General features: G+C 50.5%; 1 protein-coding gene across 4 annotated transcripts in view; it reads left to right on the top strand.

Moving 5' to 3' along the window:
• The window catches only part of TTC23L (tetratricopeptide repeat domain 23 like), a 54366-nt gene that overhangs the window by 4991 nt on the left and 32332 nt on the right, over window positions 1–17043 (top strand). For all 4 annotated transcript variants that reach the window (XM_075540919.1, XM_075540918.1, XM_075540921.1 and 1 more), the window contains exons 3-6: window positions 4079–4265; window positions 7828–7951; window positions 15082–15238; window positions 16481–16606. In XM_075540919.1, coding sequence (XP_075397034.1) covers window positions 4079–4265; window positions 7828–7951; window positions 15082–15238; window positions 16481–16606 — 594 coding nt within the window. The remainder of the gene's footprint in view (window positions 1–4078; window positions 4266–7827; window positions 7952–15081; window positions 15239–16480; window positions 16607–17043) is intronic.

The following is a 17043-nucleotide window of genomic DNA, read 5'->3' on the forward strand; positions in this document are numbered from 1 at the left end:
CCTTTGCCTCCTACTTCCTTCCTCTATTTCGTTTTACTTTTCTCCTGTCCCACTATCATGCTTAGCCTTCATTTGGGTTTCAGAAATTCCTATCAGTTACCAGTTACGTTGCCCTTGATCAAGCCCTACCAGGCCTCCTACACCCTTCTCTCTAAATTGATTTTGGATCACTTGTTGTTCCCTTGTCCTTGGGTTTGTTAACACCCACTTCCTTTGCCCCGCCTCCCCCATGTCCCCTGGAACCGTGAGTCTTATTGTTTTCTCCTCCAGCTTGTTTCTCCTGCCTATCTTATTTAGATAGACCTGCAGAGATAATAATATGCAATAATAAAAAACAAGACAGCAAAACAAAAACAACAAAACCAATGGCGGGGGGGGGGGGGGGAAGGCTGTAAATAGTCAAGGTCTGTTTGTTGACCTTTAGAAATGTTTTCTGGTGGAGTCTGCACTTGATCTTAGCCAAAAGGCCAAGGAGCGATTCTGGTGGAGTCTGATGGGGTGCCATGCCCTGGCCCCAAAGTCTATATTTAGTACGCCCTCGGGACTTCCTTACTCTGCTTCCCTTGCTGTTCTGTTGCACGCCTTTAGTGTTTTGCCTCGGTATGGTAGGGTCACATCGGGTGTAATTCCCACACTGTGTCTCCAGTCTTATCCCCCATAGGGCTGTGGGTCAGTGAGGGATGTCACCTCTCATACTGGGGCTGGCCATATGGCCCTCTCTGTGCAATGGCTGCTCTGAGTGGGGATATCATCCTCAAGGCTTGGTGGGCCAGGATGTGCTCTACTCTCTCTTCCTCCCCCGTCATTTGCTCCTGTGTGCTCTGATCAGACCTGTCCCTCTCCCTGAGTTGTAGCTTCAGTGCTGTCCTCTGAAGTGAATTCTTCGGGGCTGGGGGGGAGGCTGTCCATGTAGTTGGCTTGGGGCCGGCCTCAGACCTCTGTACTGATTCCCTGCTTCGTGCCAGTATGTTGCATTTAAATCTTGGAGCACCAGGTTGAAGTCTGGTCCCTCTTTCTCTGCGGAGATATAAATAATACCTTCCCCTTGGGTGGCTTATTGCCCTTTACCCCCAGTACCCATGTCTTCCTTTTTTCTTTCCTCCCCCGCCTTTTTAATTGGCTACCATATATATCCCTGGATTTGGTCTGCCCCTGCCCTACTACCTAGACCTCACCCTAGGAATGGTTGTATACAGTAGCTTCTTCCCTATGCCACTTTTTTTTTAAGCTGACCTCAGTGGACTCATGTTGTACTTGTCCTTTTGTACTTGGCTAACTTAGCATGATTTCCTCCAGTTCTTCCCATGCGGTAATGTGCTTCACACATTCATCACTGCTTTTTAGCCATGTGTGATACTCCATTGTATGCATGTACCAATGGAGGGTGGGCAGGCTTTCCCCACCTCAGGTTTTGCTGCAGATAGTGGAGCTCTCCCAGCTAGGTGGAGGGCAGGCGTAAATACCCTAGGCTAAAGGGAGTGGTCTGGAGGTCGCAGTGGCATGTAAGAGAAAAAGAAAAACAGAAAGAAACGGACAACTTTCTTCCTTGGGGGACAGACAACAGAAAAGTGGGTGAAGGGAGACATCAGACAGTGTAAGACATGAAAATTAAAAAAAAATAAATTATCAAGGGTTTGGGAGGGAGGGAAGGAGGGGGAAAATGAGGAACTGATACCAGGGGCTGAAGTTGAAAGAAAATGTTTTGAGAATGATGATGGCAATAAATGTACAAGTGTACTTGGCACAATGGATGGATGTCTGGATTGTGATAAGAGTTGCATGAGAGTGGAGATGAAGGGGAAGACCCTGCTCTTGACTGTCTAGTCAAGCCATAGTTTTCCAACAAGCCAAAATTAAAGAAGAAACGAAGGAAAAGCAGTTTGGTGAAACCTTCAGCATCAGATGATTCAAGATGCCCAAGGATCAAGAAAAGCACATATTTCAGTGATGAAATGGAACTTAGTGACTAAAATTAATATTTATCCTGTAAATACCATTAAAATGTTGTAGAATCTTGGGCGGGGAGAGTTGTATGAGCCCCCAATAAAATGATTTTAAAAAGAATAAATTAAACAATGTGGAGGTTGAACTTTTAAAAGTGATTGTGAATGGTAGCATTCCTTTGAGGGACTTAATAAAATAAAATTGTTGTTGTTGCTCTTAAGATTTCCAATTGTAATGAGAGAGATCGATGCAGTACAGCTTCAACAATAGGCTCAAATATTTGAGCCTAGCTCAGGACTGGGCAGTGTTTCATTATGTTCTTAAAAGGGTCTCTAGGAATCAGACATGACGGTGGGAAACTGAGGGTGTATGCAGCCAAATCCTCTATACTTGTAATTAAACGTCTGGGAGGCAGACTCTGGTGGAGGGAGGCCTTCACATTTGTGGGTTGGAGTGCATCCCAGTCACATTCTCCTAAGTAAAAGTTGTTCCCCACAATGTGTCCCATAATAATGTCATTTTCAAGGTTCTGCTTGCAAGCACATGGTTGCTACTATACTCTTGAAGGTTAACTGCTTGGAAGGTTATCTTCCATCAAAACCAGGCAGGCCATTTAACCCTAAGCACGGCCCACTCCCTTCTGATAAGAATCATAGACTGTTCCCCTGGAGAAGAACTCAGCAGCACTTAGGGTCAAACCAGTTCAGAGATGACCAAGGTTAGGCCACCATCTTTACCCTAGAACCAGCTTATTATGTATGTACCTTCCTGTCACATGTATGTCTCTAATACCACCCCTTCCTATTGTGTGTGTGCCCCTAGCCCCCCCCCCTTCCAGTTAGGCCTCTCATACCACCCCTTCCTGTTACGTGTCTGTATGATGTGACCTGCATGTCTGAGATTATATAAGCCTGTGAGAGGATGCATTCACCCCTCACCCTGGATCTGGTCCCCATGGAAGAGGTGAGCCCTTGCATGCCTTGCCTGTTGTTCCTTTAATTTACCCCTCAATTATGCAACTGCCCCTTGGACTATTCAGCTCTTGAGGCCAGTCCCCTGCACTTGACTTGAAGGAACGTAATGGCAACAACAATAGAAAACTCTATTCTGCTCTATTAAATGAACTCTTGACTTTCAGGTTTGCCTTTCTAATTGCCCAAGCAATTGTGTTCAACATCGAAGTCAAAGATCTTATATTGTGTGTGTGTGTGTGTGTGTGTACATGCGCGTACCCACTCTAAGAGAAAGACTAGACATGCTACTCCCTTAAAGACTTACAGTCTCTGAAACCCACAGGGAAAGTTCTACTCTGTCCTGTAGAATCGCTGTGAATTGAAATCCACTCGACGGCAGTGAGTTTGGTGAGGTGTGTTGCGAGAGCTTGATGTGAAGCCCACTCAGCTCTTTCTTCCACGTTTATTTCTATCCACTGCGGGGGCTGTTTCTCTGCTGATCACACATTTGATCCAGAGATTCCTTCTCCTCTGCCTGGTGGGACTCACATCCTCTTTAGTTAGTTGGCCCACGACATGTTGACATTTTTACAGATACATGAAGATGACATGCAGAATCTTATCCTCAAGATATTTGGTCCCATTCCCTTATTTTACTATAGACGTTTTCTTTCCTGATATGGACCAGAGTTTTATAACACTAGGACTGTGGTCTTCCAGTGCAGCATCCTTTCACAGATCAAAAAGCAAACCGTGGAGTTCATGATAATAGTCGCTTATGCTAAAAGAACCCTGTACTGAGTTTATCTCATCCCCTCAACCAATCACCCGGATGACCTCACCAAGTGAAGACTCATGTTGATCCCATTTGGCAGAGAGGTAAATTAAGTTATGACTTGCCTCTGGTCATTTGGCCCAGAACTGGTAGAACTGTGATACTAATGCAGGTGGATGTATTGGTTTCATCTCCATTCTGTTTAATGGAAGCTCCTCTGCTGCTGGTCTAAGGCCAGCCTCTAAGAGTACTGCAATCTCACGGCTTGGGCTTTCTTCTTTCATGTTTATTTTAGAAACCACACCCTAACCCCCATTTGGGAGGGTGATGTTCTTCCACTTTACCCTGTCTGAGCTAGGCAAAAGCCAGACCCTGACTCCATTCTACTCCCTCCCTGGTCCCCCAGGTCCCAGGAATCCAAGACCTCGGCCTGCCAGGAAATCCCTGAGCTGAATTCCACGGATAACTCTGGAGAGAGTGAAGAAGACTTTCTAGCCAAGGAAGAAGCCAAGGTCATGGACTACTTGTCTCGTCCCAAAGACAAACTAGCCCAATGCCAGAAGAAAATCATTGTGCTGATTAAGGACAAACTGGTAAAACAAACAGTACAGGCAAAATGTTCTCTGGGTTTCGGTTTCAATGTAAAGATAATGTTTATGATTCTAGAAGTTCTGCCGTAACTGCAGATTGAAGGGCATGGAGTCGTACAGGAGGGTGGGTGAGTTCTTGGTACAGTGGGAGACAAGCAAGCAAAGCATGCTTGGTGAGCCAGCCAGCCTGTCTTGAGGATCCACACATACTTCAACGTGCCTTCCTCTTTGGAATATTCGTGCCCCTAGCTTGAAGCTCAGAAAGTCTTGGGCCCCTTCTGCTGCTGAGCCCTGGTGGCATAGTGGTTACATGGTGGGCTGCTAACTGCAAGGTCAGCAGTTCCAAACCACTGGCCACTTGGTAAGAGAAAGATGAGACTTTCTACTCTAGTAAAGAGTTACAGTCTCGGAACCTCATCGGGTCAGTTCTCCCTTGTCTTCTAGGGTCGCTTTTAGTCGGCATCGACTCCATGTACATGAATTTGGTTTTGTGCTTTGGTTGCTTCTGATTGCCAGAAGTTTCAGGATGATATAGCTGTCCTTTGTGTATGTAGCTTTCTGTGTCTTTCCCCCCTTTTTTGCATGGTACCACTCAGAAGCGGTTATTGGGGTATTGAAGCAGGAGACTGAAAACTAGAGCAAGCAGGAAGGGAGTTAGGCTCAGGCTTTCCAAGGATGCAGGTAAGATGCCTGTGGTGACAGTGGAATGATGAGCAAACCAATGGACCCAAGCAGAGGTCAGAGCATCCAGGTACGACTTTCTGGGAGAGAGTTGAAGACTTAGGTATAAGCACAAGTGCTCAGAATCCAGGAACTTGAGACGGCAGTGTCATTGTTAGGTGCCGCCCAGTTGGTTCCAACTCTTAGTGACCGTCAGTACAACAAAACAAAACCCTGCTCGGGCCCGGGCCATTTCAAAATGATGTTTGAGTTCATTGTTGCAGCCACGGTGTCAATCCATCCTGTTAAAAGTCTTAACTCTTTTTTGCTGACCATTTACTTTACCGAACAAGATGCCCTTTTCCTTTTCCAGGGGCTGGTCTCACCTGGTAGCATTCCAGGGTACATGACATGAAGGCTCGCCACCCTGGCTTCTAAGGAGCACTCTGGCTGTCCTCCTTCCAAGGCAGATTTGTTCTTCTGGCAGTCCATGGTACTGCCAATATTCATGGGCAGCACCACAACACAAATGGCACCTTTTCTTCTGTGGTCTTTGTTAGCAGAGTTCACCTGCATACACAGTGGTTGGAAATGCTTGGCTTGGGTCAGGAGCACGTTAGTCCTCAAGGTGACATCCTTGACCTTCAGCACTCTCACGAGATCTTACATAGCAGATTTGCCTGATGCAGTTGGTAGTTTGCTGTCTTGATTGCTGCATCCACAAGCACTGATGGTGGATCCAGCAAAACGAAATCCTGGGCAACCGCATTCTTTCCTCTGTCCCTCATGGTGTTACCGCTTGGTCCCGTTGGGAGGATTTGGAGACAGCAAAGTATCGCCATCACCGCTCATTATCAGAATGCAGGTACCAGCCTGGTTCCAGAGCATGCTCTGTCAGTAGAGGAATATTTACACTGATTTCCTGACTGACAGAAAAAATGATCTCTTAAAGGCCGGCCTGCAGCTGGCTCCGAAGAGGCTGGAGGTGCCCCCAAAATGGAGGCAGAGGGAAAGGTGATCCCTTCCTAGATGGGGCCTCTGTGACTTACCCAGAAGGCCTGCAAGGCAGCATCATGCTGGTCTAGTCCCATTAGTTTCTCACAGAGCCAGGCTAGAATGGCCATGTCTAAAAGGCAAGTTTTCTCTACCCAAAAGTAGAAGTGTGAGCGTGGAAAGTGAGGTGCTCTCTTGTTCAACGTGGGTAATGGCCAGTACTTAGATACTCAGAGTTCAATCCAAGGGATCTCAGGCTTCCATGCTCCCCTGTTCTCCCAGGTCTGAGGGGTGGCGAGCCCATCGGCACCATCGGTAGCAGTAGTGTTGGGTTACCTCCATGGCCCACATTGCTTGTCTCAGCTTCCTCAGGGCAGAGAGTGGGTGAAACAATGAATGTCCAGAGGCCGGACCCGAACTCAACCCAGTGGTTTTGATTTTCGTGGTGGTGTGCTGTTTCTCGGAATCGGAACTTCGTTGTTTCTGTGGTCAGCCTGTGGCCAGTGGGCTCCAAAGCTGAAGGAGTAGGTGGGAAATGCTTCGGGAAATGTCCCCGAGCATGCCTCGTGTAGGTACAGGAGGAAACCCGGTTAGGGAGGAGAGCACAGGTGCGGAGCGAGCCCTCCGTGGATGCCCATTGGGCGCTAGGGTACCTGTACCCCCATTAAGGGGTTGAGGATCGCTGGGATGTGGGGTGTTTTCCCTCAGAATAACCGTGGCGTAGCCGCTCTCGGTTTCTCTAGTCCCAACGAGGACACCGAGGTCTGGGGGGCGGGGGGGAATTTTCCCTACACACCATTTTCAGAAAGTCCAGACTTTTGATGCCTTGACATGCTATTTTTGACTTACTGGACATGAACGCCTGACCTCGCCTATCGGTGCAGCCCAGGTGGCTTTGTTTTTAAAGTTACTGAAATCTGTGACTTGACGAAGCCGGTTGATGATGTCCGACAGGGCCCTGCCTGCCTGTCCGCTTTCTGGGGGCAGGACAGCTCTCTCCCTCCCCTTGCTAATCAATGACTCATTCAGACAATCTGAAAGGAGTCCCTCCTCATGGCCGGGCACTGAGCATGCAGCAGCTACCCGAGGAAGGAAAATCTGCCTTCAAGGAGTTTACAGTCGAGAGGACAGATACAGACAGACAAACCAACAACAGTAGGTAGTGCAGGGTCAGTGGTGAGTTTTATGAAGAAAAAGTAAAATGAGTAAAGGAATAGCAAGTAACGTGAGAGGCAATTTCAGACAGAGTGGCCAAGAGGGGTCTTTCTGGGGCAAATAAATTGATAACAGACTCCTAAGATTCATCAACTGATTTCATGTATGAATTACAATTGTATTGTGAATAAGAAAAACAGATTTATGCATTTATTAGATGTGTGAGATTATTTGACATCAATTTCATTTTTTGGCTAAATGATGGCATTGTTATGTTTTTCAGTCTATCTTTTAGAGGCATTTATGACATGTTAATAGGTGAGACGATGTGACATTTGAAATTTGCTTGGGCACAGTCGCGGGGGGCGGAGGCGCAGAGAGATGGAAAGCATAGGTGTGACCCAAGCTTGCCTTCAGAAGGCCACTGAAGGTGGAGCCACGCTGCCTGTCTGCCTCTCCTGCAGCGTCTCCAGAGCAAGAGGCTGGAGAGGCAAGCGAGGCCGCTGTGGTCAGGAAGCTTCGAGATGAGCGTGGCCTGGACAAGGGACTCTTGGCAGATCAAGCAGAATGACCTGTTTTTGAGGATTTAGGATTTAAGGTGGTGCCAACAGAGCTTGACGGGTTGGACGTGGGGTGAGAAGGAAAGAGAAGGTGGGGGGGGGGCAATTCAGGTGTACGCTCCAGGGACACGGACATGAACCATCAATAGTTCTGCTTTCCAAAAACTATTCATTAATGACCTCTTTGCCGTCCACAGAATATCCGGGCAAACAGGGAGCTGATTCGCTGTGTCATCCTTTCTCGGATTGTCTTTGGGGTACAACACTGGAAATTTGCACAGGCTTTGGCCAACCTGGCTTATGGCTACCTGACATTGAGAGGTACTGGGCTTCCGCAGCTGGGTGGGGATGGGCCTACCTGTGAGGGATGGACTGAGCCCACACACAACAACTCTGTGTGTGTGTGTGTGTGTGTGTATGTGTGTGTGTGTGTGTGTTGGGGGAGGTTCCTTTCTGCCACCAGCTCCTACCTCTTCCATAGGAGGGGAAGTATAGCAGGGAGCTCAGTCATAAACCAAACCAAACTCCCTGCCATCCAGTCCATTCCAACTCATTGCCACCCTATAGGATGGTATAGAGCAGCCCCTGTGGGCATTTGAAACTATTAACTCTTTGCAGAAGTAGAAAGCCTCCTCTCCCACCCCACACTCAGTGAGAAAGGTGATGATAATATACTGAGCGGTCTGGGTGCACTAGGCAAGCCTCACTGAACCCTCCCAGTATGCATGCCTTGGAGGAGAGGATACCAGTTACCCTCCGCTTGCACATTCAGACATGGAGGCACAGAGCAGCGAAATGACTTGCAAATGGGCCAAGGACTGCCTCGGAGCTTCCAGCCACAGGCCAACAGGGACGGAAGGCCCGGCAGGCACGCAAGAGCAGCAGCAGGGAGGCAGAATACTCCAAGGGCCGAACACAATTCCTCGGAAAGTCCGGCTTGGGCCAGGCAGGCCCAAATTCTATGGCCAGGGCGCTGCTGGAAGGAGCTGTGGTACAGGGTGGCAAGGTCGCCACCTGTTTGCTGAAGCCAGAACCCAAGGACCATCCCCCTGAGAACAGGAACTCTGCAGTCACAGCTCAAGGAGTACTTGCTGACAGCTGGATGCTGCTGCAGAAGCACAATTGTTACCTGGTTCAGAGAAGATGGTGGGAACATCATTTCCCCCTCCCTAATTTAGTTGTTTCTGTTGCCAGGTTCACTACCTCGGGTAGAGGGGAGGGAAACATCTTGTAAAGACGCGATGTTTGTTGTTTGTTTGTTTATGGGAATAACGACTTCTTGATTAGGTGAAGTGTCCACCGCATGGTATAACCACCCGGTAGGGGCCCCAGACTTTCTGCCGCCCGGCCTGGAGGTTTCCTTGACCAGATTCTGACTGGGGCCTCCTTGGAGAATAGCCCAGGGCAGGGCAGTGGCTCCCATGTCAACTGTTGTCTTGACCTGGGCTCTCTAACTTTGCGAAAAGTCTGTGGCTTCTGGACTGTAACGAAATCTTTGAAAATTCCTGCACTTTCCAGAGGGCTGGAGTCCTTGCTGAGTTTCACTTACTTTCCCTTTTCTCTGCAATCCCCTAAACCCTGTGGCATGGACCAAGGGAGGAGGAGCTGGCCCTGTTGTGAAGGGCCACACCAGTAAAGCAGTCAACTCGGTGTCTAGTGAGAAAGAGCTACATGTGACATGTTAGAGGAGGCACCTCTGACACACAAGACGCAGAAGGCACGCTCTGAATTCCCCAAGAGCGACAGCCTAGGGCGAAACGTGAGATCCGTGAGGGCAGTGTGTTTGGGTTGGTTTAAGGCTGGGCTCCCTGCTAGACTGTCTCACTCATGGGCTCTCCCCTCCTATGGAGGAGGTAGGAGCTGGTGGTAGAAAGGACCCCCCCACCCCCGCCCCTAAGGTTCAAGGCTTCCAGAGAGAAGTAGGTCATGGGGAGGAAGTGGTTTGAGGTGAGGAGTGATGAGTCCAGGTTTTTGGTTTTCTGGTTTTTAATTGCACTGGAGAAATCCACCAAGACGCATTGACATTTGGAGCCAGACCTTGGGAGCCAAGAAGGAGCATTATAAGCATGAAGGAATATTTGAGATAAGAGATTGGGAGAAGAAGTGGAAATTAGAAGCCTGGGGGCCAAGATTGAAGTTAAGGAATTGATTATACCTCTGAGGGTGGGGGGAGAAGAAGAAGAAAAATCATCGGGTCATTTTAATGACAGGAGAAAAGCAGCAACAACCAAAGCCAGTTGCCATCAAGTGGATTCTGGCCCACAGTGACCCCACATGTACCCGAAGAGAGCTGTGCTCCAGCGGCCAGCTTTTCAGATGCAGGCCACCTGGCCTTGCTTCTAGTGCCTTGTATGTCAAGGCACTGTGTGGACTTTGACAGCTCTGTTTCCCGGGCTCAAGGACACTCTAGGAGAGTAAAGGGCCCAGGCACAGAATCCATCAGAAAAGTGGGGGTGCAAATGGCTTGCATTTGGCTACCCATAGACTGTGTGCGGTTCAAGTCCGTGCCGTGGTGCAGCCAGAGAGAGGCCTGGCAATCTGCTTCCATAATGCTTCCAAGCCATGAAAGCCTCTGGGGCTCAGCTCTCCTCTGTAACATGTAGGGTCACAATGAGTCAGAATCAGCCTAGATGGAAACGCTTTCCGGAGTGGGTAGGGGGTGAGGTTTTTCTAAAGGAGGACCCCTGGGGAGTGCATTCAGTTAACCGGCTTGATTGCTAGCTGAAACATTGAAGGTTCAAGTCCACCCAGTGGTGCCTTGCAAGAAAAGTGTGGTGCCCTACTGCCAAGAATACCTGCCGGTGAAAACCCCACAGAAGCACAGTTCCTCTCGGGCACGTGTGGGTCATCCACGTGTTGGGATCACCTTAGTGGCCACTGGCTGATTCTGTTAGTTCAGTGCCGTGGGCGCCGAGAGGAGAAGCCAAGCAGAAGAGAGTGTCACACGCGGACTACAAAGAGAAGGGGCCTCAAAAACAGGGATGGGGCTTGTTTGGCGAGGAGTCTGAGGAGCACAGAGTCTGTAGAATGGATGGGCCTGGGGAGCCAACATCAGTAGGCCGGCCTTCCCCTTCTGTGCATTGAAAGGTGGGATAAAGCAGAGGAGGGGAGCCGTAGATGGCAGGAAAGCCAGCTGACCCTATGCGCACACTCAGGAGGGGTGGGGTAGGGTGGGGGTGTTCAGGAGAGAATGTAGCCAGTTAGGAGAGCTTGGTGTAGGAGGTGGAGCTTCAGGAGTCAGTAGCAGGAGAAGACAGACTGTTGGAGAGGCTATTGGCTGGGACTCAGGCATCGTGGTGAAATAGTAAGGGGAACATCAGTGCCGTGTGGCACGCCTTCCGTCTGACCTGATAATAACCCATAGCAGGCCTATAGGACAGAATAGAACTGCCCCGTGAGTTAGCAAGACTGACCTTTCTTTCAGTGGGAGGAGAAGGCTCACCTCTCTCCAAGGAAGCATGGAGCGGCTGGTTTTTCAAACGAATTTCGAACGAATGACCTCACGTTCGCAGACTAACACCTAACCCTCTGTGTCAAAAGGGCAAGTGGGAGAGGTTCGCCACCTAGTGGGGAGAGGTTTTCAAGGGCTTGGGGTTCAGGAAAGAATACAATGAGGTGGACAAGCAGGTGTTTTTGAGATTGTGCAACGAGCCCGTCTGTTGTGACGGAACTCTCCAGGGACTCGAGGCTGTGTTCGAGGTGTCAGAGAGCCACATGACGCGTAAGTCACGGGCCTGGCTCATCAGTCTGGTTGAGGAAGTTACCAGTGGCACAGGAAGCAATGATAGATCATCTGTCCTGCGAGAAGCGGGGCCCCAGCTGAAGCTAGTTGCCCTGGGAGTGTCCCCGTCTGAAAGAGTCAGTCTCCGAGAAAACTCCCCGGAAGGCCCGATGCAATGACTTAAGAAGAAGAAGAAGGGGTCCTGGTGAGGCTAGCGAAGTGTCAAACCGCTGAGTCCCCTGTGCCCAAACTGGAAAGCAAAGTCACTTGCCCTGCAGAAAATCCCGACTCACGGCAACCCAGCTCCCCCCTGCTTTGTGCGTCACATGAATCCTTGCAACAGCCTTCCAGGTAGATGCGATTGTTTCATTGCCTCTTGGTGGCTGTGAAATTATGGGGGAGAATGTAGGCTTACATGTGCACGTGGCGCTCCCGGCCACCGGCTTTCACACGCTCAGCTCCGCAGGCATGCCATGCCGCCTGCCCTCACCAGCATCCTCTGCCCACTTACCAATCCTCTATGCACAGAAGAAAATCCGAACCCAAACCAAACGCACCTCCATCGAGTCAATTCTGACTCTGCGTGAGTTACTCCTTGGGCTGCTGACCTCAGACTCAGCGGTTCTAAACCACCAGCCGCTCGGTGGGAGAAAGATGAGGCTGTCTGCTTCTGTAAAAATGCAGTCTCAGAAGCCCGTGGGCCCAGTTCACTCAGCCCGACAGGGTCGCTATGCGTCCAGAACGATTACAGCCTGGGTACCCCTCCGGGGCAATTCTGTGTCAGATAGGCTCACCATGAGAAGGAATGGCCTCCCGGCGGAGTGGGCTCGCCACCGTGCGTCCAGAGGATGGGTGTCCGGATGGGGCGTGATTTCAGTCGCTCCTCCCACTTCATGTTCCTTCTCTGGACCCTAAACACGATCCAGTTTTCAGGGAAGCATCTGAATGTGGTCGCTGCCCTTCTCAAGGACGCATGCCCAGGGGCCACCAGGTTTCCGAAAACAGCCTCTTCAATAAAAAGACCCCGAGTTGCCTTCATTCGTGGGAAGGCTGAGTTGCAGTCTGGAAAGCCACGGGAGCAGTTCCTCCCTGGCTCACGGGGTGGCTCGAAGTCGAATGCACTCCATGGCTGAAATAAAAACACTGGCTCCTGACCAGGGCAGGGTTTTCTGGAAGCTTTCTCATGGCTACTACCTTCTCTGGACCGATGTTTCCCAAAGTGGGTGCTCCTGCCCACTGAGGGGTGCTGGAGTGATGGAGGCGCCGCAAAGCAGATCCCTACATTTTGCCCTAGGTTACGAACTACGGTACAAAGGTTTTTAATTGCCAGGGGATGAGGAGGGGAGCACTGGGTACTTTATTTTTCTAAAACAGGCTCAGTAAGTTTGGGAATCAATGCTCTGGAGCAGAGCCGGAGAACCATGGGCCCTCAGGCCACGTAAAGCCTGCAAAATCATTCACACGCGCTGGCCTCACACGCCTCACCAAAGAGAAGCGGCTCCAGCCCCCATGTTAAGGGTGAACTAATTAAATATCTGACCAGGGTGTCCCACAAGTGAAGTTATCAGTATCTTGGCAGATAAAAGGCTCCTCACCCCTGCTTTCCACCCAAAGGACTCCCCACTTCCTGTCCAAAGACGCACTACAGTATTTCTCCCGTATGTGCCAGACTGGCATCAGCTAGGGTGCTTGTTACCCGCAGGCCATCTTGGCCTTGGCTCCAGGAGGAGCCCTGGTGGTGTGGTGGTTCTGCACTGGACTGCTAAATGCAAGGTGAGTGGTTTGGAACCACTAGCCAGAGTACAGAGGTGAGACTCTGTTCTCCCGCAAAGACTTACCGTCTCAGAAACCTACAGGGGCAGGTCTTCCCTGTCCTATAGGGTCACTGTGGTCATAATTGACTCCGTGACAGTGAGTGTGACTTCAGAGCCCGCAGATATAGGCCTAGCAACTTGCAAGTTAGGATGTTTCTGGTGTTCACTCAGTTGGAGCACTGCTCCGTCAGTACCTGTGTGAGAGACGGCCTGTGGAGTGGCCCTCTCCTGGGAGAGATGTCCCTCTGGCTCTCCAGTGGAGACCTGCTGACCCCAAGTCTCCGAGTGCTCTGCCGAGAACGCCTTGTTTCTGGATGTCCCGGCTCTTCCCCAGAAGCTTTGTTCCCTCCCGGGCCTACACGTCATTAAGAAGGCCAGCAGATGAGAAACACACAAGGGCTGAAAGATAAGCCCGCTTACACCAAGCAGAGAGGCCAAGTTCCAAAAGCCAAAGGGCCATGGGGCTAGGGTTGTGGTGGGAGGAATATGGCATCAGGATTAGGGTGTGTGTGTGTGTATGGGGGTGGGGTGTTTACCTACCCTGGGTGTCTGCAGAGAAGAGATTGGACGTTCACACAGCCTGTACTGTTTCCGGGAGGAAGGAGGGAACTCCATGGATCTCTCCTCTCGCCTTCCCCATCCCCAGGGATCACAAGATACCGCAAGGCTGGAAGCTGAGAAACTCATCTTGTTAAAAAAAAACAGTGACCTGGGTCTTCCTCTATTAAATGGACAAATGGAAACTCAACTCAGTGCCCAGGACCACCACTTTGAATCTTTTAGTTAGAAAGCAAGAGGGGGTGGGCAAAAAATTAAACCTACAAGTTCTCTCTAGCTGGGCTTGGGAATTCCGTCCCCCTCCTTAGCAAGGGGCCTCCCTGCGTTTAGAAATGGGATTCTTTTCTGTGTGTGCGACCAATTCGTCTCACCAGCTCCATCTTGGACTGCAGAGCTCTCCAGATGGAAGCTGTTGCATCCGTAAGCGCTTGTATTTATAGAATGCCTTTGCCCAGGAAGCTCCAAGTACAGCACCCTATGGCATCGCCTTGGTGGCTCCTCGGTGCCCTGATGGCATAGTGGTTACGTGCTTGGCTGCAATCCAAAAGGCCGGCGGTTCAAAACTACCCACAGCTCTACAGGAGAAAGATGGGGCTTTCCACTCCCATAAAGAATTATGGTCTCAAAAACTCACAGGGGCAGTTCTACTCTGTCCTACAGGGCATTCGTTCTTGTCATTGTGCATGAAAGCAGCTTTGGGCCTCAAAAAGGTTCCCTGATGGTAGTGTCGGAGCTGGGAATGGGCCTCTTCCCCTTCCCACCAATGGTTTCCAAACACAGGCCCACTTGGGAAGGGATGGCTGCATGAGTTGCTTGTAGTGTTGGTTAAATATATAGTCCCCAAATCTATCTATCTTTCTTTCTTTCTTTCTTTCTTTCTTTCTTTCTTTCTTTCTTTCTTTCTTTCTTTCTTTCTTTCTTTCTTTCTTATATCCTCCCAGGTCCCATTTCTCTAAGCTTCCAACTTCCTCACTGCCAAGGCAATTCGGACTCATAGCAAGCCCATAGGGCAGGGTAGTTTCCAGTGAGTTTCCGAGACTGTAACTCTTTACAGAAGTAGAACGTCTCATCCTTCTCCTTTGTCCCATGGAGCTGACTGGTGGTTTCGAACTGCTGACCTTGCAGACCACAGCCCAGTGAGGAACTGCTATGCCATCAGGGGCCCTTCAGCTTCTTAGGACCGCGGGATCTCTGGTCTGTCCAGATAATTATGATACACAGGCAGGTTTGGGAGCCCTCACCACAGACCGTGTAGTGATCAACCTGCTCCCCTAGTTAGCCCCACCAGCAAGTGTTTTGCATGGAATCATGTCTCGTTCATCCTTGTTTCTTGCCCTCCCCCTCTACCCCACCTCCAGGCCTCCCAGTTCAGGCCAAGAAACATGCTGAGTCGGCCAAGAACCTGCTGCTGGCCTGGAAGGGCAACACGCCCTCGAACAAGGAGAAAAAAGAAATTATGGAAACGTTGATCATGCTCTACTACACGGTTGGAGTGGCCTGGCTCCTGCAAAACCAATATCCTTTCCTCCCCTGAGGGTGGGGCCCACTGTCAGGGCCTCCTGTCCTAGGGGCGTGCTTGCTCATCAAACCCTGTCTGTGGGTTTCAAGTCTCAAGCCCCTGGAGTCCTCTTGCCTTCACTCAGGAAGGTATAAACTGCCCCTGAGCCAACCCACTCAGACTGGCTCTGAGTTGGACCGTGGGAGCATCAGCCTGGATGCACCCTGGATCTCTAGCCCCCGTCGGCCAGTCGGAAGTTTGAGCAATGCTCTGTGGGCAGATTTGAGGGAGGTGAGGGCACGTGGGACTAGGGTTGGTGGTAATGCAGGAAGGGAAAGAGGCCACCCAAAGCATGCTCAGCAAAGAGGGGACCCATTGTGACCCCCTGGGGAGCTTTCAGAAGGCCTGCCGTCTGGGCCCTGCCACAGAGCTTTTTCATTTACTAGGTCAGGGCTTTGTGTGTCCATTGGGATTTCTTTTTTTAAAAAAACTCCTTCTGGAATTGTAACCATTATTTTGAAATGCTCTGGGAAATACTGCTGTGGAAGCTGGAGGCCAAGGACAATATCGAAAATCAGGAGTCCTTTATCTCCCCAGAGGAGGCCTGTCAACTGCGCCTTGCCTGACACAAACTTGTGATCTGGGCAGCCTTTGGGGACTATCGGGAACACTGGTAAAGGGTGTTTTGTGCGCCCAAGGGCCTGGGAGCACTCTGTGGGCCCACGTGTCCCCAGTCTCTCTTCCCATTGCCCTGTCAACTCTGCACTGCACACTGCTGCCTCTTTGTCATTTACCTCCTTAGCCAGGGGCCACGGGAAATGGGGAACTAGAAAGAGATTTGGAAATTAAGGGGATTTTTCTTTCCTGTTATTAGTCTCCTAACCAAACCCTGCTTTGGCTTGGATGTTCTCAATGGCCCAGAAAGCCCCTTTTGCCAGAATCCGTCCTCCCCCCACCCCCTCCACTGGCACGAGCTTGGGGGAAGTGAATAGCTTGTCAATGCAGTGGACGCATCCAAAGGAAATGGAGTTTCACTTAGCATTTCTGTTCCCTCCTCCTGAGGCCTGCCACCATAGAAGCCCGAAGCCCTGGGCCTTTTCTAAAGAAGGCTGCCATGGTGTAGCTGAGGGGCCGAGAGCCCAGCCTCTCACCCATTTTCAAAGCCTGCTGTTTTCCCAGGTCCCCTTGCACTGGCTTATCTGCTGAGGTCTCTGGGTCTCGGAGGTGTGTGTGCCTGGTATTTTCCCTGACTGCTTCACTGGCAGGGAGGCCTATTTCAACCTGCAGAAGGCGGAGAAAAGCATGAGGGAGCTGGAAGAACTGGCCAAGGGCAGCCTCAATGGACTCCAGGTCTCAGAGAATGACGTCACCATCGCTTTGGGCAGGTAAGCACTGGGTTCAGAGAAGCCTGCGCTGGTGTTGTTGGGTGCTCAGTACATGAAAGAGGGGAGAAATACTCCCAGGCAAGATGCAGAACTGCATGTGCTAATGAGCAATGCTTCTGTTTACTAACAGCAAACACTGTGCCAGTGGGCTCACTGCAGGAGGACGATGTGGCAGTCGGCAAACACAGACAACCTTGCAAGAGCGCTGGGCCAGGGCTACTCTGTCCTGGCAGGTCATGCTGAGCGGGGTGAGAGTGGCTTTAGGTTATCCACTGTGCTCAGAGCTTTAAGTGCTTTAACTGTCCCCCCTCGATCCTCACCACAACCCAGGTGGTTGGTATAATTCTTACCTCATTAGCAAGGACACTGAAGCTGAGGTTAAACAGGACATTCGGGCTGACATATGGTGTGCAAGAGTGGAATCTGTGATCTGACCT

This window comes from Tenrec ecaudatus, chromosome 2 (assembly GCF_050624435.1).
Source record: "Tenrec ecaudatus isolate mTenEca1 chromosome 2, mTenEca1.hap1, whole genome shotgun sequence".
In the NCBI taxonomy this organism is placed as follows: Eukaryota; Metazoa; Chordata; class Mammalia; order Afrosoricida; family Tenrecidae; genus Tenrec; species Tenrec ecaudatus.